The 27,207-nt window shown below is 38.6% G+C and overlaps 1 protein-coding gene across 1 annotated transcript in view; it reads right to left on the minus strand.

Moving 5' to 3' along the window:
* Positions 1–1,052: 1,052 nt before the first annotated feature.
* GIPC2 (GIPC PDZ domain containing family member 2) overlaps positions 1,053–27,207 on the minus strand; it is a 93,601-nt gene continuing 67,446 nt past the window's right edge. The window contains exons 5-6 of the mRNA XM_082421100.1: positions 23,855–23,936; positions 1,053–2,567 (exon numbers count right to left, since the gene is read on the minus strand). Of these exons, the coding sequence (XP_082277226.1) occupies positions 2,422–2,567; positions 23,855–23,936 (228 nt within the window). The 3' untranslated portion in view covers positions 1,053–2,421. The remainder of the gene's footprint in view (positions 2,568–23,854; positions 23,937–27,207) is intronic.

Genomic DNA, 27,207 nt, shown 5'->3' on the forward strand with positions numbered 1-27,207 from the left:
CTGTGTTCAAGACCCCATTGAATCCAACCTTCAGTCATCCTTTGCGTTCTTTCCACAAAGAAAACAGAGTTTGTTCTTAGTGGCCTCTGAAGGATGCTGTTTTGCATGAAAGGAAATCAGGAATAAAATAATCAAAATCTTAAAAAGAATGAAACAATCATCCTCCACTTGGGGAAAAAAAAGTTCTTAGAGAACAAGAGAAAACAACAGAGGCCTTCTGAAAATGTTTAGTGGTGCCAATAAAATGGCACAGTTAAAAAAAAAAATGACTTCGTCTCATTGTAGCAGTAGAAGGGTAGCTCCCACTTGTAGACTGTGACATCTAAAAAGAAACCCTGTTCCTGTTGTGCACTGAGAGTTTTACCAAGAGGCACAAAGTTCACAAAGAGATATATTTTCAGGTAAGAGAACAAAATGAAGAAACTGACCTTGTTATCAGTTTATCAGTAGAGGTAACAGAGAAAGACATTTCAAGAAAAAAAAAACTGTTAGTAGTAAAACACCTGTGCCCAGCTGACACCCTTAATGCTCATTTGATGCTAACAAGGAAGTTACAGTTGCAGCTGTACATGGCCGTGGGCACCTTACACATCAAAATTCTAGAAAGACCATGGTAACCACTTTGTGAATATGAGATTCCACAAATCACAGGGAATTTGCACCGTGTCAGTGTTCATCCATATCCAAAAGGAAAGGAGAATCAGACAGCCATCAATAATAAACAACGACTCATCATTTCAAATCTAACATCTAGTGCCAACAAATTTATGTTTTGTTTAAACCGAAATATTTCTGTGGGCCTCTTAAGTCATCCAATAACTTTCCTATCCTATGAGAAGTGATATTAAGACTTAGTATGTATTTGGGGACCTCTGAAAGGAATTCACTAAACAAGTAGCAACAAATTACTACAGCCTGGGCTGAATGCTATTTCCAAATGATGGGCAAGGGCAATAAGACAATCCACATTCTATAAACTGCTTTTGTTACATGTTAATGACTGCAACAGTTTCTGTGCAGGTTTCAGATTAATGAGACAAAGAATACCAAGATTCATAGCATTAAATTTATTGAAAAAAAGAGAGTGGAAAGCAGTAAAAGTGAAGTTGCACCAGAAAACAAGAGTTATCTAAGCATCAACCCAGCATGAAAAGGGAACTACTTCTGATTTCCTAGAATACACCCCTCACAGGTTATTATTTCTGATTACCACGGCGGCATGCAGCATTTTCCATCTAACACTTTAGAAGAACGCTTGGTCACACCATGCTCTGCCTTATTAAACGATCTATGTTGAAACCATTCATTTCCATTTCTCTTACATCTGTAAAATGTCAAGTAAGAGTGATAAAACAGTCATTTACCCTCAATTTTCTCAATCATGTAAGGTTTCAGAGAGAGTGCATTAGAGCTCTAAAATAATAAGCTAATATATTTTCTCAATTTTCCCTTCCTCCTGCATTTTCACTAGGGGGAAATCGACTGCTGATAGTATCTCCTTTTAAGCTCAGGAGGCTTAAAACTGTTGCTCTTTAACCCCCAAAAATGTTCTCAAACATAGTTATTTTCTGAGTAAACATCTTTCAAAAGAAAAGTTCTACAAAGACTATAAAAACTTTCCCTGGAATGCTTATAAAGGGTAACATAACAGTAAGTATGGATGGAAAAGAAATAGTGTTGTAAGAACTGCTAAAAAAAGAAAAATCAAATATAAGTGGTTTCTACCGTATCTGCCTCTTTTTCACCTTCTTCTACACGTGCAAATACATACACAACACAATAGATTTCAACAAGTTTAAGAAGCAAGGAAGCAATTACAAAGAAGCAAAAAATAAAAGTCAATCAATCCTTGTTTTACAAAGAGAGTAAGTAAGCCATAGACATCAACAGGCTATAGGAATCTTCCTCCCCTTATTCAGTGGATTTTTTTTAAAAAATGTTTCTAGACCTCTAGTAGGCATAATTAGTATTTCATGTCACGAACATATCCTGTTCAAGCTAGTATAACAAAATGAAGATGTTATGAGGCAAATTATACTCCAATCCTCGTTTTCACTGCATTAAGATTTTGCAAAAGAACTACAAGGCGATTGCAATCAACTACTTACACGTGGAAAACAAAATATGGCTGTCAACGGGGAACAAAATAACCTATCTAGAAATACTCTCTAAAACTAACTTTAAAAAGCTTTTAAATGAGTATTAAAATTGATCACGTTTTAGGTAATTTATCTTAAGCATACTACATATGCAACTGCATTAAAAAGTGCCCAGAAATCAAAATTATATTTCAAAAGAATGTATTCATATATATAAAACAAGCCAGAGTCCATAACAGTGTCTAAAAGAAGATTTTAACTTTTTTTTTTTTTTTTAAGGAACAGTGGTTCATTCCTCCAGAGACGATCTTTCACATCATAATCATCCTTGTTTGGCATCACCAATGACTCTCCAAACATCAAAGACAAATTCATCTGGGAACGCAAAGTCTCCAAGGGTTTCATCAAGTGCCACAGCAAATTTATCTGGATTATCTTTGTCCTTTCCAGCTTCAAACATTGTAGTAGCTATCAAAAATAATTTTTAAAGATTAATGATACATGAAACAGCATCAGAAGACTGAGAAAAATGACACCAAGGCAAAGTACTTTCTAAAAGTAACGCATAAGTCTATTCCCATAGATATTCTAGAAGGAAATGCATGTCTATGTGCACCAAAATCCATGGGCAATAAGGTTCATAGGCAGTATTATTCACAACAGCCCGAACCCAGGAAGACTCCAGTTATCTATCAGTAGGAAACTGAATGAACATAGTATAATCATACAATGAACTTATACACAGCAATGAAAATGAACAAACCACAGCTAATATACCAGAACATTCTCAAATCTCCCAAATGTGACATTAAGCAAAAGAAGCCAGACACAAAGGAATCATACTATATTATTCCATTTACATAAAGATAAAAAAAACTGGCAAAACAAACTTATGGCTAAGTTGGGAAAGCGGTTACTTTTGGAGAGGAGGGAACAGGCAATAATTGGGAGAAAGCATAAAGAGGGCTTTTGAGTACTGTCAGAGTTTTATTTCTTGACATGAGTGGCGGTTAAATAAGTGTTCACATTGTGAGAATTTTGTGTTGTATACTTATAACTTGTTCATTTTTCTGTATGCATGTGTATTTAGCATTAAAGAGTTTAAATAATAAAAGTCATTCATTCATTCAAAAAAATTTTTAATAAAAGGAACATGCATAGATACATACTTCTAGTACAAATTAAAATAAGATACTCTCTATCATTACACATCAAGGTAGCAAAGATGTTTCAAACAATCTGTCTTCAGCACCCTGGTTTGCATCTTCTACCCCTGCCTTCTCCTCCATCTTGGAGCCCATCAGGTGGGAGCCTCTGGTGTCCCTGTGGGTGGAGCAAGAGCTCCTGTGGCTAAGCCTGGCGGGAGACCCAGAGTACATCCGCTCCCCACCTCCCCATAGTCACTAGCTTTCCCCGTCCCCTCTGCCACTCCCCCAACCCCAACTATAAAAAAGACAAAGGATAACAGTTTGCAACGGGGCAATCAAGGCAGGGAGAAGGGGAGGAAATCTGTCTCCTCGTGGAATCAAGGAAACTTTTTTTGAGCCCCTTTCCAGTTTGGGATAGAAAGCAAAGATGGTGCCCTTGTTCTGTTCTTCTAATAAGTTGCCTGGATCCCATATTTTATGTCTAGGGAACCAGCATCTTCAGGAGTACACATTCCCATAGGACTTGTCCCTCCTGGCTGGGAGCCCATAAGGCTCAGCTGGTTTTTTTCTCAGTCCCCTATAAGCACTAGCTACCAGGAAGAGACAGTGTGGATGTGATCTGGGACTTGGGTGAAAAATCCCCGGGTGAAAGGGAAACACCAAAGCCCAGCCTCTTTTTCCCTCCCAAGTTAAAGTTAAACAAATCAAAGGTTGTATGATTTCTCTGAATGAGCCGAGAGGTCTGGTCTTTCCAGCTAAAATCCACTAGGGCTCTGGAGGGCATTTAAGAACTGTTCCTCACCTCGAACAGCTCAGTACTAACACAGGTAGGCTGGGAGAAGGGAGGAGATGTGGCCAATAGAAGGGCACCACAATCAGAGCAGAAGTGGGATGTGGATGGGGTGACTTGGGGCAGGGGTCAAAGCCCTAGTTAAGGTGAGGAGGGCTTCCACGTGGCCGGACAGGTTGGTGTAGGGTGGAGAGTCCAGGTGTGGTAAGGAGGGCATGGCGGTGGGGGAGAAGAGGACAGCAGCCACGCTGATGAGAGATTGGTTACATACAAGGGCATGCATCACATACATGTATGTACACTGAATAATGGGAACCACGTTTTGTCACTGTCAGAGAAAGATAAATAGGAAAAGGGAGAAAACTAGAATGATTGCTGCTAAATTAGCATTGTAGAGATCAGTGAAATTTTTTTTTTTTTTTTCAAAAGAGAGATTAAAAACTGTAGAGGTAAAGACATGAACACAGGGCTTCCGTGGTGGCACAGTGGTTAAGAATCTGCCTGTCAATGCAGGGGACACAGGTTCAAGCCCTGGTCCAGGAAGATCCCACATGCTGCAGAACAACTGAGCCCGTGCACCACAACTACCGAGCCCGTGTACTGAGCTGCAACTACTGAAGCCCATGCGCCTAGAGCCCATGCTCCACAACAAGAGAAGCCACCACCATGAGAAGCCTGCGCACCACAATGAGGAGTAGCCCCCACTCGTCGCAACTAGAGAAAGCCGGCATGCAGCAACGAAGACTCAACGCAGCCAAAAATAAATAATAAAATAATAAAATAAAATAAAAAGACATGAATACACACATTCCTCAATCCACTGTGGGGACCTGGGAGCAGTGACACCCCAATAGCAATGAGCACACAAAACACCCAGATCTTGGTTCCCAAATATTATTTTCCACTAAAAAGAATCAGAGTTCCTCAGAGAAATGGCTGATTCCAGGGCTGGAGCAGGAAAAGTACAATATGAACTAAGAATAACTTCTGCCAGAAAGTAAGAAAGTCTCAAAAAAAAAAAAAAAAAAAAAAAAAGGTGGGAACATGTGAAAAGACATAGAAGTCAGAGTGGAGTAATGCCCACTGACCCAATGAGGGACAATCTGAGCATCAGAATAAGTAGTGACGGTCATAGATTATAATCCTATTGAACAAAACAGCAAACCATGAATCCATAATGAAATGATTGGTTGATTGACAAACCGATGGATGAAAGGTTGGTTGGTTGATTCATGAGGAACAGGATATTTACATAGCTTCAAAATATCTCCTCACCAAATACTTATTATGAAGAGAATAACTTTACAGTGGAGAAGCTTAGTAAGTACCACCTATACAAGTCATCAATAAACAATATCATAAACAGAACAAATCAAAATCCCGTGCCTCCAGATAAGATGTAATGAAAAGAACACAGCACCACATTTCTGATATCTCTGCCAGAGGTGTAGCCTGAATGTTATTATGGAAAAATAATCCAAAAATGAGGAACATTCTGCAAAATAACTGGCTTGTACCCTCCAAAAGTGTCAAGGTCATGAAAATCAGGAGTGGAAAATGCTCCAAATTGACACAAGTAAAAGTAACACATGATTTTGAACATGCTCTTTTGCTGTAATGGATATTAAGGCACTTGGTGAAACGAAAACAGGATATGATTAGATGTTAGTAATGTATCAATGTTGATTTCATGATTTGGATGATTATATTAGGGTTACACAAGAGAATACCTTTGTTTATAGGAAATATGTACTAAAGTATTTGGGGGCAATTGTATATCATTAATTTATTCTCAAATGGTTCAAGAGAAAAAAATTTTGTACTGTATAACTTTTCTCTAAGTTAGAGATTGCCTAAAAAAAATATTTTAAGCAGTAAAAAGTGAGGAAAATTGAAACTCTTCATTATCATCTCCCTGTCTCCCACGTTGCCCCAGGCTTCAGCCATGACCCAAAAGCTTCCCGATTTACCATTAACCTAGAAGCAAACACTTCAAAAGCGAGGAAGGTCCAGCTGCAGCTGGACCTTCTCCAGCCCAAGGGCCTGCCAAGTTTACTAAAACTTTTATATATATATATATTTTTTAATGATATGCCAAGGCTGGCCAGGATATAGTGAAGCAAACACTCAAATATACTGGTGTGGACTTTGTAAATTTGGCTTTTGAAAAACAATTTGACAACAAGTACCAATCTATAAAAATGTTCACATCCTTTGATCTACTAATATTTCCACTTCTGTGAATCTATACATTTTTTTCTCCCAGCTTTATTAAGATAAAATTGATATACATCACTGCATAGGTTTAAGGTACACAGCATGATGATTTGACTTATATACATCATGAAATGATTACCACAATAAGTTTAGTGAACATACATCATTCACAAAGACACCAAAAAGTATTTTTTTTCCTTGTAATGAGCTCTTAGAATTTACTCTCTTAACTTTCATATACACCATATGGCAGTGTTAGCTAGAGTCATCATGTGTACATTACATCCCTAGTACTTATTTATCTTATATCTGAAAGTTTGTATCTTTTGACCACCCTAATCCAATTCCCCTCCCTCTCACCCCCTACTTCTGGTAACCACAAATCTGATCTTTTTCTATGAGTTTGGTTTTTTGGTGTTCTATTCTTAGATTCCACATATAAGTGAGATCATACCATATTTGTCTTTCTCAGACTTTATTTCACTTAGCATAATGCCCTCAAGTCTCATCCATGTTGTCACAAATGGCAGGATTTCCTTTTTATGGCTGAATAATATTCCATTGTATATATATCTCAACTTCTGTATTCATTCATCTGCCAGTAGATACTTAGGTTATTTCTTAAGTCTATTTTCTTAGGCTATTGTGAATATGCTGCTATGAACAGAGGGGTGCAGATACCTCTTCAACATAGTGTCTTCTTTCCTTCACACAAGAGAATCTACACTTTTTTTAAAAATCTTAAAATCAGAAAAGAATTTAGGAGAACATTTTTATTTTAAAAAAACCTAAGATGCAGGATCATTTTTTTTATTGAATAAGACACAGGATCATTAAGTCACCTCTAGTGTGATGAAATATATTAGATGAAATATTTGATGAAATATTTTGAAGTAATTTTAAACAATGTTTATAACTTTGTAATAACTTGAGAAAATCTTTTTAATATTTACTGAAAAAGCAGTACATAAATTTTATATTACAATCACACTATGTTTTTACAAAAATCTCTACATAGGATGAGTAAAGGGAGTGTATGTTAAAGCAATTATAATCAAATATTAATGGTAGAATCTAGGTGACAGGTATGAAGTACTAAAAAGTCTTTCAACCATACTGTATGTTTGAAAATCACCATAATAAAATATTAGGGAGAGAAACTTCTACACAGACAATTAAAGAAAATTTTAAATACAGTAGATACATTCAAATTGGAGAGAAAGTTTTTGTTCTGGTTTTTTTAGCTAGGGCCTGTTCAATGCAGTAAAACTATGGCTGACTTACAAACTCTGTGCCCTCATGGGTACCAGCTATATTTTGGAAATTATTTCCTAAGCCATTGAGAAACACTCTAATGTCTATAAGTAATGCCTCTCTTTCAACAGCCATAGTATCATAGTCAAGAAAGGAGGAAAGAGGCCCTCAAAGCGCATTTCCACACAGTGAGATAAGAAACCAAGTGTTCAGGAAATGGGACTCTACCGATGTTCTGTGTCCCTCCTGTCCTTAGGTGGTCTTGCCTTGGAGGTCTTAGCCACAACCCCAGCTTAAACATGGCTTGCTGCAGAGAAGTCCCAAACCTTCACTTCCATCCCTGACTTCTCTCACGAGTTCCAAATACCCCTTTCTGAACAAGGGGTGCACACGTCTCCCAGCTTGTATCCCGTTAGCATCTCAACCAGCATGTCCAGAAACCAAACATCATCTCCCCTTCCGAAAAAACCGCTACTCCTTCTCCCGTTGCCACCACTGTCGTTAGTAGTGCAATCATTGTCCCTGTTACTTTCTCTTCTTGCCTATGTACCAAACACTGCCTCCCCTTGATTCTACCCCTGCAACCTCTCTAGCCTTCATTTCACTCGCACTGCCACCATGCTATTTCCTTAATCTCCAAGTCTAGTCAGCGAACCATCTCCCATAGGTACGTTAGATTTCTCTTCCTAAAGCACAGCTCTGATCCTATTAGGTAATAAGACAAAAGGACCAGGAAGCTCCTTTCCACCTCTGAGACTGTCTGTGTCACTCGCATATATGAAAATATTCCTTTGATCGCCAACGCATATCTTAAAAACTCTAAACCCTGTTTGGCATTCTGATCCGAAGTACCCCTGGTTCCCATATGGCTTACTCCTGCACTAACGCTGTACCCTTAGAAATCTGACAACTCAAAAAGCCGTCTTTCCTCCTTCCTACCTTCGCCCAGGATAGCCTCCTCCTAATCACCAGCTCCACCGTCAAAATCCTTTCTCTCCTTCAAGGCTCCTCCCTCCATGAAATCCTGTGTCCCCAGCTGGAAGTGACATCTGCATTCCCTAAAGCCTTCTACCCGTGCTCTTCAGACTTGAGTATGCAAACATATTGGCTGAGATCTCGGCAAAGTGCAGATTATGGTTCAGTAGCTCTGCAGCAAAGCCTGAGATTCTGCATTTCCAACAACCCCCAGGTAATGCCAGTCCCCAGGCCACACTTTGAGGAATAAGGCCTTAGAGTGTACGTTTAACATTGTTCTGTGCTGTCATTATTTTCATCTACATATTGCCTCTATCAGAGAATAAACTCCCAACAGAACTTGAATAGCTTACTCAGTCTTTTATGCCCAGGGAAAACTAGTTCAGTGTCTTATGTACAGTAAATGCTGGTAGCTGGGTAGGTACAGAAAGAGTCCTTGTAATTACACTTAAATAATTTTTGTACCCACACAGTTAGCATGCACTCACGAAAGTGAAGCCCAGAACTCTGATCCTGTAGCCAGGATGTGAAAGAAGAGCAGCCAAAACTTTTGCAAAAGTAGGACTCAAGTTCAGAATTTTGCTTAGACTACAATTCTAACTATTTCTCATAGGGCCTACAGACAGCATTTACTGAGACAGTTACCTAAAGATCATACTGACATGAGGGTGATATACAATCTCTTTGAGGAAGAAATAAGATGCACACAGATAAAAGATATAAGAAAATCTACAGACCCTTCAGAAGCAGAAATTAACAGTGCAGATGACTGACGCTCTTAAATGCTGGAGGAAACGATGACCAGGATCAGATATTCAGTGATGGACACTGAATCAACCAACCTCCCTCCCTCCCTCCCTCCCTCTCTCTCTCTCTCTCTCTCTTTCTCTCACACACACACACACACACATTGGCTGAAAGAAACAACTTGGTGCATGTTTTTTGGCACCTCAGGAAGCTCAGCAGTACTGGCTAGCGCCCTGAGCCCAGGAACAACATATCCTGGACCTGGCCGACTCTGACTCGCAATCTCTGGTTTGGGTTGCTTAGTCACAAAATGAGAAAAATGATGGCTTAAGATGCCCAGACAATAACCTTACAGTCCAAACAATATAATCTCACTCATGCTGGCACAGCAGAGAAGAAAACCTCCCATACACTAAACACAGCCCCAGAACTGCTCAGACCTCGTATATGTTTCTACCTCTACTACACCACTACCATTATTACTGGCAATAATTGTGAGTAATCATTGCTAAGAATGATAATAGCTATACCTATTATTTATGATGTGATAGAAACTTTATACATATTTAATTTAATGCCTTGCCAACCCAGTAAGGTTGCTTTTTATCATACCCTTTTACAAAGATACAGAAATTATGACTCAAAGTTAAATAATTTGCCCAAGGGCTAAAGCTTCAAAAATGATACTAGGACTCCATACTGCCTGTGAAGTCACTGTTTTTGTGCCTCTTAACAGACATTCGGTCAATAAACATTTACCAAGGATTTACTCTGGGAGAGGCACTGTCGTAGGAGCTGGGATTAAAAGCTGAGTAAGTTATCTCCCTTCAAGGAACCACCGGTCTTGTAGAAGCAACAGAAGTACCAATTAGGCAGCTTCAGAGTTATGCTGGAAATACTGTATGTAATACAGTGCTCCAGAGATCTTTCCAAAACCCATAATTTGCTTATGTATTTTAAAAGAAATTAAGAATGGAGCATGCTCTGACCATGTTATGAACTGCTAACTCATAAAGTATAAACATAGATTTTAAATATTTTTTACAGGAGAAATAAATGGTATTATTTTATCCGTTTTGGTAAAAGACTGAATCTCTGATTTAAGAGAAAAGCAAAAGAGGGCTTCCCTGGTGGCTCAGTGGTTAAGAATCCGCCTGCCAATGCAGGGGACACGGGTTCAAGCCCTGGTCCGGGAAGATCCCACATGCCACAGAGCAACTAAGCCCGTGTGCCACAACTACTGAGCCTGTGCTCTAGAGCCCACGAGCCACAACTACTGAGCCCGTATGCCACAGCTACTGAAACCCGCACGCTCAGAGCCCGTGCTCCGCAACAAGAGAAGCCACGGCAATGAGAAGCCCACGGACCACAAGGAAGAGTAGCCCCTGCTCACCGCAACTAGAGAAAGCCCGTGCGCAGCAACAAAGACCCAACGCAGCCAAAAATAATAAATAAATTTATGAAAAAAAAGAGAAAAGCAAAAGAAACTGTAGCAAAAGGAAATACTTTTTTAAAAGTTTTATTACATTAACATAGTGACAGCCACTAAAATGCTTTTAAGATGTTAACTATAATAGATTTGCAATATGCCGCAATAATATTTAGCACCTGAATACAACCTGGCAAAAAATATTCCACTAAAATGTAGAATTGTTGCACCATATATAGCAGCTAAGTGCTGACATCTAGTGGCCATACTGAGAATATCTTTATATTATTACCACTACTAAACAACTTTCACATCATTATTAATGACAAACTTATATTGGTGATACAGGTCAATCTGTATTTTCCACTAAGTTTTTAAATACTTAAACATAACTTTTAGCTATAAGACACTACTGAAGGTGAAAAATCTTGGTATCAAAGTCCCAGAATTAAATCTCAGTCCTTGTTAGCTGACTTTGGACAAGTTACCAAACATCTCTGAATCTGTTTGTTCTCAAATCTATAAAATGGCACATAGCAGGGTTTAGATAAAGGTTAGTGACCACCATTGTTAATTTAACCATTAAATCTGTAACTGTACCTCTTTCTATGTAAAGTCTTTAGCACCTACTTTCCCTAAGACTTTTCATAAATATCGACCCATTTCAAGCAACTCACACATTAGTCAAACATCAAAAAATACAGGCAATACAGAATGTTTAAGAAAAATCTATTTCCAAAATTTCATTGGCTTTATCTGAGAAGGATGACTTTCCATAGTGTTCAATGTTTTGAATTCAGTGAAAAAAGATATCATCCTAGGAAAAAATGTAATTATCTCTAAATAACATTATCATATACATTTAAAAGACCTATAAAAGATTTTACAGGAAAACATTACTGAGAAACTATCATTCAAATTTCCTTTCCACATATTTCGGGATCTCTTTTTTTTTTAAGGATTTTCATTTTTACTTTTATAATGACAAACTTCATTAGCAATAACATTAATTTTTTAACATCTTTATTGGAATATAATTGCTTTACAATGTTGTGTTAGTTTCTGCTGTATAACAAAGTGAATCAGCTATATCTATACATATATCCCCATATCCCCTCCCTCTTATGCCTCCCTCCCACTCTCCCTATCCCACCCCTCTAGGTGGTCACAAAGGACCGAGCTGATCTCCCTGTGCTATGTAGCTACTTCCCACTACCTATCAATTTTACATTTGGTAGTGTATATATGTCAATGCTACTATCTCCCTTGGTCCCAGCTTACCCTTCCCCCTCCCCATGCCCTCAAGTCCATTCTCTACGTCTGCATCTTTATTCCTGTCCTGTCCCTAGGTTCTTAAGAACCTTTTTCTTTTTTTTTAGATTCCATATATACGTGTAGGCATACGGTATTTTCTCTTTCTGGCTTAACTTCACTCTGTATGACAGACTCTAGGTCCATCCACCTCACTACAAATAACTCAATTTCATTTCTTTTTATGGCTGAGTAATATTCCATTGTATATATGTGCCACATCTTCTTTATCCATTCATCTGTTGATGAACACTTAGGTTGCTTCCATGTCCCGGTTATTCTAAATAGTGCTGCAATGAACATTGTGGTACATGACTCTTTTTGAATTATGGTTTTCTCAGGGTATATGCCCAGTAGTGGGATTGCTGGGTCATAGGGTAGTTCTATTTTTAGTTTTTTAAGGAATCTCCATACCGTTCTCCATAGTGACTGTATCAATTTACATTACCACCAACAGTGCAAGAGGGTTCCCTTTTCTCCACACCCTCTCCAGCAGTTATTGTTTGTAGATTTTTTCATGATGGCCATTCTGACTGGTGTGAGGTGATATCTCATTGTAGTTTTGATTTTCATTTCTCTAATGATTAGTGATGTTGAGCATCCTTTCATGTGTTAGTTGGTAATCTGTATATCTTCTTTGGAGAAATGTCTATTTACGTCTTCTGCCCATTTTCGGATTGGTTTTTTATTTCGATATTGAGCTGCATGAGCTTCCTGTATATTTTGGAGATTAATCCTTTGTCAGTTGCTTCATTTGCAAATATTTTCCCCATTCTGAGGGTTGTCTTTTCGTCTTGTTTATGGTTTACTTTGCTGTGCAAAAGCTTTTAAGTTTCATTAGGTTGCATTTATTTATTTTTGTTTTTATTTCCATTTCTCTAGGAGGTGGGTCAAAAAGGACCTTGCTGTGACTTATGTCATAGAGCATTCTGCCTACGTTTTCCTCTAAGAGTTTTATAGTGTCTGGCCTTACATTTAGGTCTTTAATCCATTTTGAGTTTATTTTTGTGTATGGTGTTAGGGAGGGTTCTAATTTCATTCTTTTACATGTACCTGTCCAGTTTTCCCAGCACCACTTAAGAGGCTGTCTTTTCTCCGTTGTATATTCTTGCCTCCTTTATCAAAAATAAGGTGACCATGTGTGCGTGGGTTTATCTCTGTGCTTTCTATCCTGTTCCATTGATCTATATTTCTGTTTCGGTGCAAGTACCATACTGTCTTGATTACTGTAGCTTTCTAGTATAGTCTGAAGTCCAGGAGCCTAATTCCTCCAGCTCCGTTATTCTTTCTCAAGATTGCTTTGGCTATTCAGGGTCTTTTGTGTTTCCATACAAATTGTGAAATTTTTTGTCCTAGTTCTGTGAAAAATGCCATTGGTAGTTTGATAGGGATTGCATTGAATCTGTAGATTGCTTTGGGTAGTATAGTCATTTTCACAATGTTGATACTTCCAATCCAAGAACATGGTATATCTCTCCATCTGTTGGTATCATCTTTAATTTCTTTCATCAGTGTCTCATAGTTTTCTGCATACAGGTCTTTTGTCTCCTTAGGTAGGTTTATTCCTAGGTATTTTATTCTTTTTGTTGCAGTGGTAAATGGGAGTGTTTCCTTAATTTCTCTTTCAGATTTTTCCTCATTAGTGTATAGGAATGCATGAGATTTCTGTGCATTAATTCTGTATCCTACTACTTTACCAAATTCATTGATTAGCTCTAGTAGTTTTCTGGTAGCATCTTTAGGATTCTCTGTGTATAGTATCATGTCATCTTCAAACACTGACAGCTTTAATTCTTTTCCGATTTGGATTCCTTTTATTTCTTTTTCTTTTCTGATTGCTGTGGCTAAAACTTCCAAAACTATGTTGAATAACAGTGGTGAGAGTGGGCAACCTTGTCTTGTTCCTGATTTTAGAGGAAATGGTTTCAGGTTTTCGCCACTCAGAACAATGTTGGCTGTGGGTTTCTCACATATGGTCTTTATTATGTTCAGGTAAGTTCCCTCTATGCCTACTTTCTGGAGGGTTTTTATCATAAACAGCTGTTGAATTTTGTCAAAAGCTTTTTATGCATCTATTTAGATGATCATATGGTTTTTATCCTTCAGTTTGTTAATATGGTATACCACATTGATTGATTTGGGTATATTGAAGAATCCTTGCATTCCTGGGATAAACCCCACTTGATCATGGTGTATGATCCTTTTAATGTGCTCTTGGGTTCTGTTTGCTAGTATTTTGTTGAGGAGTTTTGCATCTATGTTCATCAGTGATATTGGCCTGTAGTTTTCTTTCTTTGTGACATCTTTGTCTGGTTTTGGTATCAGGGTGATGGTGGCCTCGTAGAATGAGTTTGGGAGTGTTCCTCCCTCTGCTATATTTTGGAAGAGTTTGAGAAGGATAGGTGTTAGCTCTTATCTAAATATTTGAAAGTATTCCCCTGTGAAGCCATCTGGTCCTGGCCTTTTGTTTGTTTGAAGAGTTTTAATCACAGTTTCAATTTCAGTGCTTGTGATTGGTCTGTTTATATTTTCTATATCTTCTTGGTTCAGTCTCAGAAGGTTGTGCTTTTCTAAGAATTTGTCCATTTCTTCCAGGTTGCCCATTTTATTGGCATATAGTTGCTTCTAGTAATCCCTCATGATCCTTTGTATTTCTGCAGTGTCAGTTGTTACTTCTCCTTTTTCATTTCTAATCCTGTTGATTTGAGTCTTCTGCCTTTTTTTCTTGATGAGTCTGGCTAATGGTTTATCAATTTTGTTTATCTTCTCAAAGAACCAGCTTTTAGCTTTACTGATCTTTGATACTGTTTCCTTCATTTCTTTTTCATTTATTTCTTTTCTGATCTTTATGATTTCTTTCCTTCTGCTACATTTGGGGTATTTTTGTTCTTCTTTCTCTAATTGTTCTTCTTTCTCTAATTGCTTTAGGTGTAAGGTTAGGTTGTTTATTTGAGATATTTCTTGAGGTAGGATTGTATTGCTATAAACGTCCCTTTTAGAACTGCTTTTCTTACTTCCCATAGGCTTTGGGTCATCGTGTTTTCACTGTAATTTTTTCTAGGTATTTTTTTATTTCCTCTTTGATATCTTCAGTGACCTTTTGGTTATTTAGTAGCGTATTGTTTAGCCTCCATGTGTTTGTATTTTTTACAGTTTTTTCCTGTAATTGATATCTAGTCTCATAGCGTTGCTGTCAGAAGAGATACTTGATACAATTTCAATTTTCTTAAATTTATCAAGGCTTGATTTGTGACCCAAGATATGATCCTGGAGAATGTTCCATGAGCACTTGAGAAGAAAGTGTATTCTGTTGTTTTTGGATGAAATGTCCTACAAATATCAATTAAGTCCATCTTCTTTAATGTGTCATTTAAAGCCTGTGTTTCCTTATTTATTTTCCTTTTGGATGATCTGTCCATTGGTGAAAGTGGGGTGTTAAAGTCCCCTACTATGATTGTGTTACTGTCAATTTCCCCTTTTATGGCTGTTAGAATTTGTCTTATGTATTCAGGTGCTCCTATGTTGGATGCATAAATATTTACAATTGTTATATCTTCTTCTTGGATTGATCCCTTGATCATTATGTAGTGTCCTTCTTTGTCTCTTGTAATAGTCTTTATTTTAAAGTCTATTTTGTCTGATATGAGAATTGCTACTCCAGCTTTCTTTTGATTTCCATTTGCATGGAATATCTTTTTCCATCCCCTCACTTTCAGTCTGTATGTGTCCCTAGGTCTGAAGTGGGTCTTGTGTAGACAGCATATATATGGGTCTTGTTTTTGTATCCATTCAGCCAGTCTATGTCTTTTGGCTGGAGCATTTAATCCACTCACATTTAAGGTAATTATCAATATGTATGTTCCTATTACCCTCTTGTTCATTGTTTTGGGTTTGTTTTTGTAGGTCTTTTCCTTCTCTTGTCTTTCCTGCCTAGAGAAGTTCCTTTAGCATTTGTTGTATAGCTGGTTTGGTGGTGCTGAATTCTCTTAGCTTTTGCTTGTCTGTAAAGGTTTTAATTTCTCCATCCAATCTGAATGAGATCCTTACTGTGTAGAGTAATCTTAGGTGTAGGTTTTTCCCTTTCATCACTTTAAATATGTCCTGCTATTTCCTTCTGGCTTGCAGAGTTTCTGCTGAAAGATCAGCTGTTAACCTTATGGGGATTCCCTTGTATGTTATTTGCTGCTTTTCCCTTGCTGCTTTTAATATTTTTCTTTGTATTTAATTTTTGATAGTTTGATTAATATGTGTCTTGGCGTGTTTCTCCTTGGATTTATCCTGTATGGGACTCTCTGTGCTTCCTGGACTTGATTGACTATTTCCTTTCCCATGTTAGGGAAGTTTTCAACTATAATCTCTTCAAATATTTTCTCAGACCCTTTCTTTTCCTCTTCTTCTTCTGGGACACCTATAATTCGAATGTTGGTGCATTTAATGTTGTCCCAGAGGTCTCTGAGACTGTCCTCAATTCTTTTCATTATTTTTTCTTTATTCTGCTCTGCAGTAGTTATTTCCACTATTTTATCTTCCAGGTCACTTATCCGTTCTTCTGCCTCAGTTATTCTGCTACTGATTCCTTCTAGTGAATTTTTAATTTCATTTATTGTGTTGTTCATCACTGTTTCTTTGCTCTTTAGTTCTTCTAGGTCCTTGTTAAACGTTTCTTGTATTTTCTCCAGTCTATTTCCAAGATTTTGGATTGTCTTTACTATCATTACTCTGAATTCTTTTTCAGGTAGACTGCCTATTTCCTCTTCATTTGGTTTGGTGGGTTTTTACCTTGCTCCTTCATCTGCTGCATATTTCTCTCTCTTCCCATTTTGCTTAACTTACTGTGTTTGGGGTCTCCTTTTCTCAGGCTGCAGGTTCGTAGTTCCCATTGTTTTTGGTGTCTGCCCCCAGTGGGTAAGGTTGGTTCAGTGGCTTGTGTAGGCTTCCTGATGGAGGGACTGGTGCCTGTATTCTGGTGGGTGGGGTTGGATCTTGTCTTTCTTTTGGGCAGGGTTGCATCCAGTGGTGTGTTTTGGGGTGTCTTGAACTTAGTATGATTTTAGGTAGCCTCTCTGCTAATGGGTGGGGTTGTGTTGCTGTCTTGCTAGTTGTTTGGCATGGGTCATCCAGCACTGGAGCTTGCTGGCCGTTGGGTGGAATTAGGTCTTAGTGTTGAGACAGAGATCTCTGGGAGAGCTCTCGCCAACTGATATTATGTGGGGCTGAGAGGTCTCTGGTGATTCAATGTCCCCAACTCGGCTCTCCCACCTCACAGGCTCAGGCCTGACACCAGGCCAGAGCACCAAGACCCTGTCAGCCACATGACTCAGAAGAAAAGGGAGAAAAAAAGAAAGAAAATAAATAAAAATAAAATAAAATAATTAAAATTTAAAAATTAAAATAAAAAAATTAAAAAGTAATTAAAAAAAGAAGAGAGCAACCAAACCAATAAACAAATCCACCAGTGATAACAAGCGCCAAAAACTATACTAAGATAAACATAAAAATCAGAAACAAGTCAGTCGCAGACAGCAAACCCCAAGTCTACAGCTGCTCCCAACGTCCACCGCCTCAGTTTTGGGTTGATTCATTGTCTATTCAGGTATTCCACAGATGCAGGGTACCTCAAGTTGATTGTGGCGATTTAATCCGCTGCTCCTGAGGCTGCTGGGAGAGAGTTCCCTTTCTCTTCTTTGTTCGCACAGCTCCTGGGGTTCAGCTTTGGATTTGGCCCCGCCTCTGCATGTAGGTCGCCCTCAGCCTTCAGTTTCCACCCAGACAGGAGGGGGTTAAAGAAGCGGCTGATTAGGGGTCTCTGGTTCACTCAGGCTTGGGGGAGGGACGGACGGATACAGTAGTTATAATTGGAATGTAGGGCAAGCCTGCGGCAGCAGAGGCCACCATGATGTTGCAACAGCCTGAGGTGCACTGTGCATTCTCCCAGGGAAGTTGTCCCTGGATCACGGGACCCTGGCAGTAGCAGGCTGCACAGGCTCCCGGGGCAGTGTGGATAGAGACCTGTGTTTGCACATAGGATTCTTGGTGGCTGCAGCAGCAGCCTTAGCGTTTCATGCCTGTCTCTGGGGTCCATGCTGAGAGCCGTGGCTTGCACCCATCTCTGGAGCTCATTTAGGCAGTGCTCTGCCTTCTGTGGGCAGACAGGGAAGGAATCCCCTCTCATCGCACACACCGAAACAATGGTCTCTTGCCTCTTAGGCAGGTCCAGACTTTTTCCCAGACTCCCTTCCTGCTAGCTATGGCGCACTAGCCCCCTCCAGGCTGTGTTCATGCAGCCAACCTCAGTTCTCTCCCTGGGATCTGACCTCCAGAGCCTGAGCCTCAGCTCCCAGCCCCCATCCGCCCCAGCGTGTAAGCAGACAAGCCTCTCAGGCTGGTGAGTGCTGGTCGGCACTGATCCTCTGTGCAGGAATCTCTCCACTTTGCCCTCTGCACCCCTGTTGCTGTGCTCTCCTCCATGGCTCCGAAGCTTCCCCCCCACCCACTGCCCCCTGTCTCCACCAGTGAAGGGTCTTCCTAGTGTGTGGAAACTTTTCCTCCTTCACAGCTCCCTCCCAGAGGTGTAGGTCCCATCCCTATTCTTTTGTCTCTGTTTTTTCTTTTTTCTTTTGCCCTACCCAGGTACATGGGGAGTTTCTTGCCTTTTGGGAAGTCTGAAGTCTTCTGCCAGCATTCAGTAGGTGTTCTGTAGGAGTTGTTCCACATGTAGATGTATTTTTGATGTATTTTTGGGGAGGAAGGTGATCTCCAAGTCTTACTCCTCTGCCATCTTGAAGGCCCCCCCCAACTCTGGATCTCTTTATAAATTAGAAATCCTAAAATTCTGAAGTTGCTGGGATGATCTCCAAACTCCTAAGTTGGTATCATCAGAAAATAGTGTAGTTCCGTATACAATTTACACAATGGCCTTAAATATTCATGAAGAAACTTATATGACACAACATTCCTTTAAGTTAGGTCAATCCCATCTAGGGTCTTACAGGACTCAAAATCTTCCAGAAACCATTTTCCCCCATGGGTAGCATTCCAAGGCAAGCCACGTTGGCTGGCATTGGGTTGGTTGTGAAATAGTTCACAACTTTACAACCAAATGAAGCACTATCCCCTTCAGGGTTACTTCTACATAAACCCATTTGAATTGTTTTCCATTTTCAAATAGTAAATACATCCCAATCCTTTTTTGAGGATAGTGTTTTGGGTTTTAGTCATTTTATTGCCATATTACTTTTTTTTAAGTTTTCTAACAAAAACATATTAACTCGGGCTTCCCTGGTGGCACAGTGGTTGAGAATCTGCCTGCTAATGCAGGGGACACGGGTTCGAGCCCTGGTCTGGGAAGATCCCACATGCCGCGGAGCCACTAGGCCCGTGAGCCACAATTACTGAGCCTGTGCGTCTGGAGCCTGCGCTCTGCAACAAGAGAGGCCACGATAGTGAGAAGCCGGCGCACCGCGATGAAGAGTGGCCCCCGCTTGCCGCAACTAGAGGAAGCCCTCGCACAGAAACGAAGACCCAACACAGCCAATAAATAAATAAATAATAATTTAAAAAAAAAAAAAACATATTAACTCAAAAATAACATGATATCAATGTAATTTGCATTAAGACAACATTTCTGAAAGCTAAGAAATGCTTGGAAGACAAACAAGTAAATATATTCATTTGTCTGTTGAATCAGTGTCATATTTGTGAGTCATATTTCATGCTAATCAGATCTGAATAATGAGAGAAATTCCTAGTTCAGCAATGGTTCACATTCTCCAAATAATTACTTTCCTTAGACTTTACCTCCCTAGGTGACTAATCACATTGCTAATCATGTATAATAATAATGATTTTTATGTCATTGGAGGAATTTGATTAATTAACTTTGTAAAGGGATTACTAGCTAATTTACAAGGAATTTGTGAGGAATGTTTAGTGCTCTGAATTTGTCACAGTGAAAGAAAATTGATCTTTAAAGAACTTTCTTGGGCTTCCCTGGTGTTGCAGTGGTTAAGAATCTGCCTGCCAATGCAGGGCACACGGGTTCAAGCCCTGGTCCCAGAAGATCCCACATGCCGCGAAGCAGCTAAGCCCATACGCCACAACTACTGAGCCTGCGCTCTAGAGCCCATAAGCCACAACTATTGAAGCCCGCATGCCACAACTACTGAAGCCTGAACGCCTAGAGCCTGTGCCCCACAACAAGAGAAGCCATCGCAATGAGAAGCCTGCGCACCGCAATGAAGCGTAGCCCCCCGCTCGCCACAACTAGAAAAAGCCCGCGCACAGCAACAAAGACCTAACGCAGCCAAAAAATTAATTAAATAAATAAATCTATAAAAAAAGAACTTTCTTAATTCATTTATAATTACTTGTACCATTGCCCAAAACTCTTCCCTGTATATTTGTATATTTTAATAACAAAAGATTTATTATTAAATATGATTTATTTAATTATGCCCAATTTATACTTAAGTAGCTATAAGACAGACCTATGCCCAAAATTAAGTTCTAAAGTTGAGCACTGCTTTAAGTTCTCACCTTCGAAAAGTGTGATTCTCCTAAAGCTCAAGATCCAGCAACTGATACCCTAGTTCCTGAATCTTATAATATTTATACAGTACACAATTTTAAAACTTCTCAATTGAATAGAGATATTTCATATTACTTTCCTAACAAATACTACCTGAGTTTAAGAGCACTAGCATCTCTAAATCCCCTTTACTCTCATTTGCAAGTTCATTTGCATAACTGTCACAGGCCCACATCATTTATGCAAATCTCTTTATTTTTCCAAATACAAACAGGTTGGGAGAAACATTTTAAAACACTTGCTTTCTATAGGATCATCTCAGCTTTAACTTCGTGTCGTGTGTAGCAAGGATCTATTATATCCAAATTTTATATTTCTCTTAAAGGAGCTAAAAAAGAGTATCACTTCTTTCAATTACAGACATCATCTGGACAGCCAACATAAAAATTTTATTTTTAAAGTTCAGATAGGCTAGAAAAAAATAAGAATAAACTCTGTAAGGAAAAGGAAGATGAGTAGAAGTAGAAAAGGAAGAATGAGTTTTAAATACTTCTAGCTAATGTAAAGTAAAATACCTTCCCTGGTAGCAAGTAAACAAAATAGTCCCAGTCTTTGACTTTAAAAAATTTATTAAGTACCTGATACAAATTCACCCATGCCCACACACACAGATGCATGCAGGCACACACCCCACCACTAGCATGCTCATTCACTCTTTCCCCACCCAGCATCCACCTGCCCTTCTTAAGGGAACATTTATCATCTTGCTTCTGCACTGGAGGGACCAGGCCCTTCACAATCTCAGCCCTTGTATTTCAGAGTCACTCTCTGTTGGAGAGGTAGAGCATTTGACCCAGACCTAGCCACCTCCCTGGCCTCTGTGACTAGTTCACTTGAGACAATCAGAGACGATCCTGAGCATTTTGTTTGAATGACTTGGAAAAGGCCCTCCCTCTCTCCCACTGTGCTTGCCACCAAGAAGATGTAGAGAGTGGAGCCATGGCTGTCATTTGGGCTCTATGAGGGAGGGCCTGAAGCTGCCAGGGGATACCATGGGGACCTGAAATGAAGCCAGAATTGAGAGAAGAGAAACCACATCCTGATGACAGCGTGAGAACTCCAGTTCTAACCATTTTTGAAGCGAAGATCTACCTCTGGAATTTTCAGCTATAAGAACCAGAACATTTCCCTGCCTTTCTTCCCTTAAGCCAGTTGGAATTAGATTTGTTGAGTTTTGTTTTGTTTCATTTGTTATTTGCAATTGATAGAGTCTTAACTGAGAGATCAAGATACTGACATCCTAATGATGACATAAGAAATACACAGAGGGCTTTCCTGGTGGCGCAGTGGTTAAGAATCCACCTGCTAATGCAGGGGACAGGGGTTCGAGCCCTGGTCCGGGAAGATCCCACATGCTGTGGAGCAACTAAGCCCATGGACCACAACTACTGAGCCTGTGCTCTAGAGCCCGTGAGCCACAACTACTGAAGCCCTCAAGCCTAGAGCCCATGCTCCACAACAAGAGAAGCCACCGCAATGAGACACCTGCGCACTGCAACGAAGAGTAGCCCCGCTCACTGCAACTAGAGAAAGCCCGCGTGCAGCAACAAAGACCTAACGCAGCCAAAAATAAAATAAAATTTTTAAAACATAAAATAAAATAAAATAAAATAAAGAAATACACAGAGAATCAACTGCTCAAATGCCCTTGTTCGTCACATGCCAAGTGTGTCTGCTTTCTTCATATTTGATTCATTGTTCACAAGGTTTCAGTAATCTTATTAAATGGGTCACAACTTTAATATTGTAATAAATACACAATTTGTCCATTAAATCTGATGTATTAAATACTTTTCATATGTATCATTTACAAAAATTTTTCATATATATTTTAATATATGTATATATGAAATCATCACCACAGTAAGTCTAGTTAACATCTATCATCATATATATTTTTTAAATCCATAAAACTGCTTATGTAGGAAATATTATTTATAGGTTAAAAACTGAAGTTTAAAACAGCCTATACAACTCAATACCAAAAAAACAAACAACCCAATCAAAAAATGGGCAGAAAACCTAAATAGGCATTTCTCCAAAGAAGACATAAAGATGGTCAACAGGCACATGAAGAGATGCTCAACATCACTAATTATTAGAGAAATGCAAATCAAAATTACAATGAGTTATCACCTCACACTGGTCAAAATGGCCATCATCAAAAAGTCTACAAATAATAGGGAACTTCCCTGGCAGTCCAGTGGTTAAGACTCTGTGCTCCCAATGCAAGGGGCATGGTTTCAATCCCTGGTCAGGGAACTAAGATTCCGCATGCTGCACAGCACAGCCAAAAAAAAAGTCTACAAATAATAAATGCTGGAGAGGGTGTGGAGAAAAAGGAACCCTCCTACATTGTTGGTGGGAATGTAAATTGGTGCAGCCACTTGGAAATCAGTATGGAGGTTCCTTAAAAAACTAAATATAGAGCTACCATATGATCCTGCAATCCCACTACTGGGCATATACTGGAAAAGATGAAAACTCTAATTCAAAAAATACATGCACACCAATGTTCATAGCAGCACTATTTACAATAGCCAAGACATGGAAGCAATGTAAGTGTCCACTGGCAGATGAATGGATAAAGAAGATGTGATAGATATAGATATATTACTACTCAGCCATAAAAAAAGAATGAAATATTGCCATTTGCAACAACATGGGTGGAAGTAAGATAAAGAAAAATATGATATCACTTATATGTAGAATCTAAAAAAAATACAAATGAACTAATTTACAAAACAGAAACAGACTCACAGACATAGAAAACAAACTTACAGTTACCAAAGGGAAAAAGGGGGGCGGGATAAATTAGGAGTTTGGGATTTATAGATACACACTACTATACATAAAATAAACAAGGATTTACTATATAGCACAGGGAACTATATTCAATATCTTATAATAACCTATAATGGAAAAGAATCTGAAAATATATATATCTATAAATATATATAACTGAATCACTTTGCTGTACACCTGAAACTAACACAATATTGTAAATCAACTATACTTCGATTTAAAAAAATAGATAAAATGAATATTTTCCTGTAAAAAAAAAACCCTGAAGTTTAGAAAAGTTGACTTGGTTTTGAGGCCTCACAACTAATAAGGGGTAAGGGCCAGGTGTTCTTTTCATTTTTATTTATCTTTATTTTCATTATGCTTTCCATCACTCCACAGATACTGTTTATCTTGAAAAATATAATTGACAATAAATGCAAGCAAGACACAAATAAGCATTAAGGTCCATCAAATTAACACATAAGACTTTTTTAAATAGTATAATCTTACCTAAATCGATATCCCGAATTCCCATGTACAATTCAAGAAGATCATCAACCTTTTCAATCGCCTTCGCTTTGGTTTCAGAGGGCTTTATCAAAGAAAAGAGAAATAAAATCATATTTTTATGTATAATCTCTTGAATGCCGAGGCATACATAGGGGGAAATCTGATGTGGAGCCAGTTCTTGGTTGTGTACTTCAGCTAATTTGAATGGAAATATATCTAGAATGTGCACTGCAACTCAATACAAATCAACATAGTAAATATTTTTGGTGTTTGTGTTAAGTATTATAAATTCAAAGAAGAAAAGCCAGAACAGTCTCCAAGCAGCTAGCAGTCTAGAAGGGAGACAAATGTGAAAATAGCTATTTAACAATAATAAGGACAATTTCTAAAGGATGTCAAAGGCAAAGAGGCATCACAGGGGAAGTAAATTTAAATCTCTAAGTGTCCAGGAAGACTTCAGAAAGGTGACTTAGAAGTGTTTTCAAAATGAACTGGCGCCAGATAAGCAGAAGCAGGCACCAAAAGTAGAAGGCACTATATACCCAAAGTCTATGTGAGGTTGCAGAGTCTGATAAAAGAGTACAGTGGGTTAAAGGACTGCAAGAAGTCCCATGTGATGGGAATCACAGTGCCAGACATGACTAGATCTTAAGGAGTCCTGTGTGCCTTGAATAGGGCTTTGGTCTTTATCATGCAGGCCACATGCATTACCAGCTCACCCCAAGAGTAAAACACTCTGAACACATACCCTTATTATTTATTTTTTATTAATTTTATTGGACAGAAGTCCCCCCTTATCTGTGGTCTTGCTTTCCCCAGTTTCAGTTACCTCAGTCAATTGAGGTCCAAAAATATTATATGGAAAATTCCAGAAACAGTTCACAAGTTTTACATTGTGTGCCATTCTGAATAGTATGATAAAATCTCACACCACCTGCTCCATCCCAGAATCCCCAACCACAGACATCACCTGCTCCTGAGATCCAACCTTCACCATCATCATGGCTAGATGATCCAGGATCACCCAAGCAGATGATACTCCTGACTTAGAGTCAGAAGGTCAGTGGTAGCCTAACGCTATGTCACAATGCCTATGTCATTTACCTCACTCCATCCCATCACACTGGCATTTTATCATCTCACATCATCACAAGAAGGGTGAGTACAGTAAAATAAGACATTTGGAGAGATCACGTTCACACAACTTTTATTATAGTGTACTTTATAATAGTTCTATTTTACTATTAGTTATTATCATCTTTTACTGTGCCCAATTTATAACTTAAACTTTATCATAGGTATGTATGTATAGGAAAAAACATAGTATATATAGGGTTCAGTACTATCCAGTTTCAGACATCCACTGGGGGTTTTGGAACGTGTCCACTGTGGATAAGAGGGGACAACTGTATGCAATTTTTATCAGTTACACACATGTGTTACCACATTAATGTATTGAGTATGTTATAAAAATAGAAATTTTATAAGGAGATGATGAAATAATATTTTTAAATAATTGTTGTTTTATGTATTAATGGTACCAAAATATTTTTGTTCTTCCTAAAAGTTTCTATGAAAAACATGATTGGATATATTTTATTACTCTTTTAAAATCTTGGTTTAATATTTGGTGAAGTCTGGTTCTGTTTATTTCAATACTTGGTTTTAAATGGCTTCATAGCTGAAATAAAATTTACCCAAAGATGTTAAATACTCAACTACAGGTACAAATGTTGAATTCAAGATTACACTGCAAAAATTTCATAATACTTTAAATACTGTCATAAATATAGGTTGCTTTGTATTCTCAAAACTTATTGAAAATATGCATTTTAGGGAATTCCCTGGCAGTCCAGTGGTTAAGACTTTGTCTTCCAGTGCAGAAGGTGAGGGTTCGATCCCTGGTTGATGAACTAAGATCCCACATGCCTCGCAGCCAAAAAACCAAAACGTAAAACAGAAGCAATATTGTAACAAATTCAATAAAGACTTTAAAAATGGTCCACATCAAAAAAAAAAAATCTTTAGGGGTGGGATAGGGAGGGTGGGAGGGAGACGCAAGAGGGAGGAGATATAGGGATATATGTATATGTATAGCTGATTCACTTTGTTATAAAGCAGAAAGTAACCCACCATTGTAAAGCAATTATACTCCAATAAAGATGGTAAAAAAAAAATCTTTAAAAATATATGCATTTTATTGCAAATAAAATTTTATTTTTATTTCCTTGAGGATATTATTACAACTTTCTTGTACTTTTATTTATATTAACTAAGCCTTTAAAACAATGAGACAAGAGACATGATATATCACTCTTGCCTTCTTTACAATGTATTTTGAATGGTCTGTGTGAAGTGACAGGCTATGCAAAGTAACTTAGGTGTTTACCTTTGCATCTAACCAGCCATATTATAAGTAATTGTAACAAGTATCCGTACTTCTCATACAAAAATGGCCCCCAAGATCTTACTATTCTAAATAGCTCTTGATCTTATCACCCCCTCTTCCATTCACATTCTGATTGCCTGTGTTCAGTCCTGACATTTTTTAATTGAGATATAATTGACGTATAACATTATCTTAGTTTCAGGTATACAACATAAAGATTTGATATGTGTATATACTGTAAACTCATCACCACAATAAGTCTAGTTAACATCCATAACCACACATAGTTTTAATTTTTTTTCCTTGTGATGAGAACTTTTAAGATCTAGTCTCTTAGCAACTTTCAAATATATAATACAGTATTGTTAACTATAGTCACCATGCTGTGCAGTCTATCCTCAGGACTTGTTTATAAGTACAAGTTTGTACCTTGACCCTCTTCACCCATTTCACCCACCCACCCCCAACCCCCTGCCTTTGGCAATAACCAATCTGCTCCGTTTCTGTATGAGGTGGGGTTTTTTTTTGGGGGGGGGGTGGTGAGAGGAGTATATAACTGAGGTCATCCAATATTTGTCTTTCTATATCTGACTTATTTCACTTAGCTTAATACCCTCAAGGTCCATCCGTGTTGTTACAAATGGCAGGATTTGCTTCTTTTTTATGGCTGAATAATACTCCCCTCATCTTTTCTTATTTGCAGAAGTCTCCTAATTGGTCTCCCTGCCTGAAATCTTCATGCTCGGGGCTTCCCTGGTGGCGCAGTGGTTAAGAATCCGTCTGCCAATGCAGGGGACACGGGTTCGAGCCCTGGTCTGGGAAGATCCCACATGTCGCGGAGCAACTAAGCCCATGCGCCACAACTACTGAGCCTGTGCCCTAGAGCCCACGAGCCACAACTACTGAGACCAGACGCCACAACTACTGAAGCCCGTGCGCCTAGAGCCTGTGCTCCGCAGCAAGA

This window comes from Balaenoptera physalus (genome assembly GCF_965194825.1).
Source record: "Balaenoptera physalus genome assembly, chromosome: 1".
Lineage (NCBI taxonomy): Eukaryota > Metazoa > Chordata > Mammalia > Artiodactyla > Balaenopteridae > Balaenoptera > Balaenoptera physalus.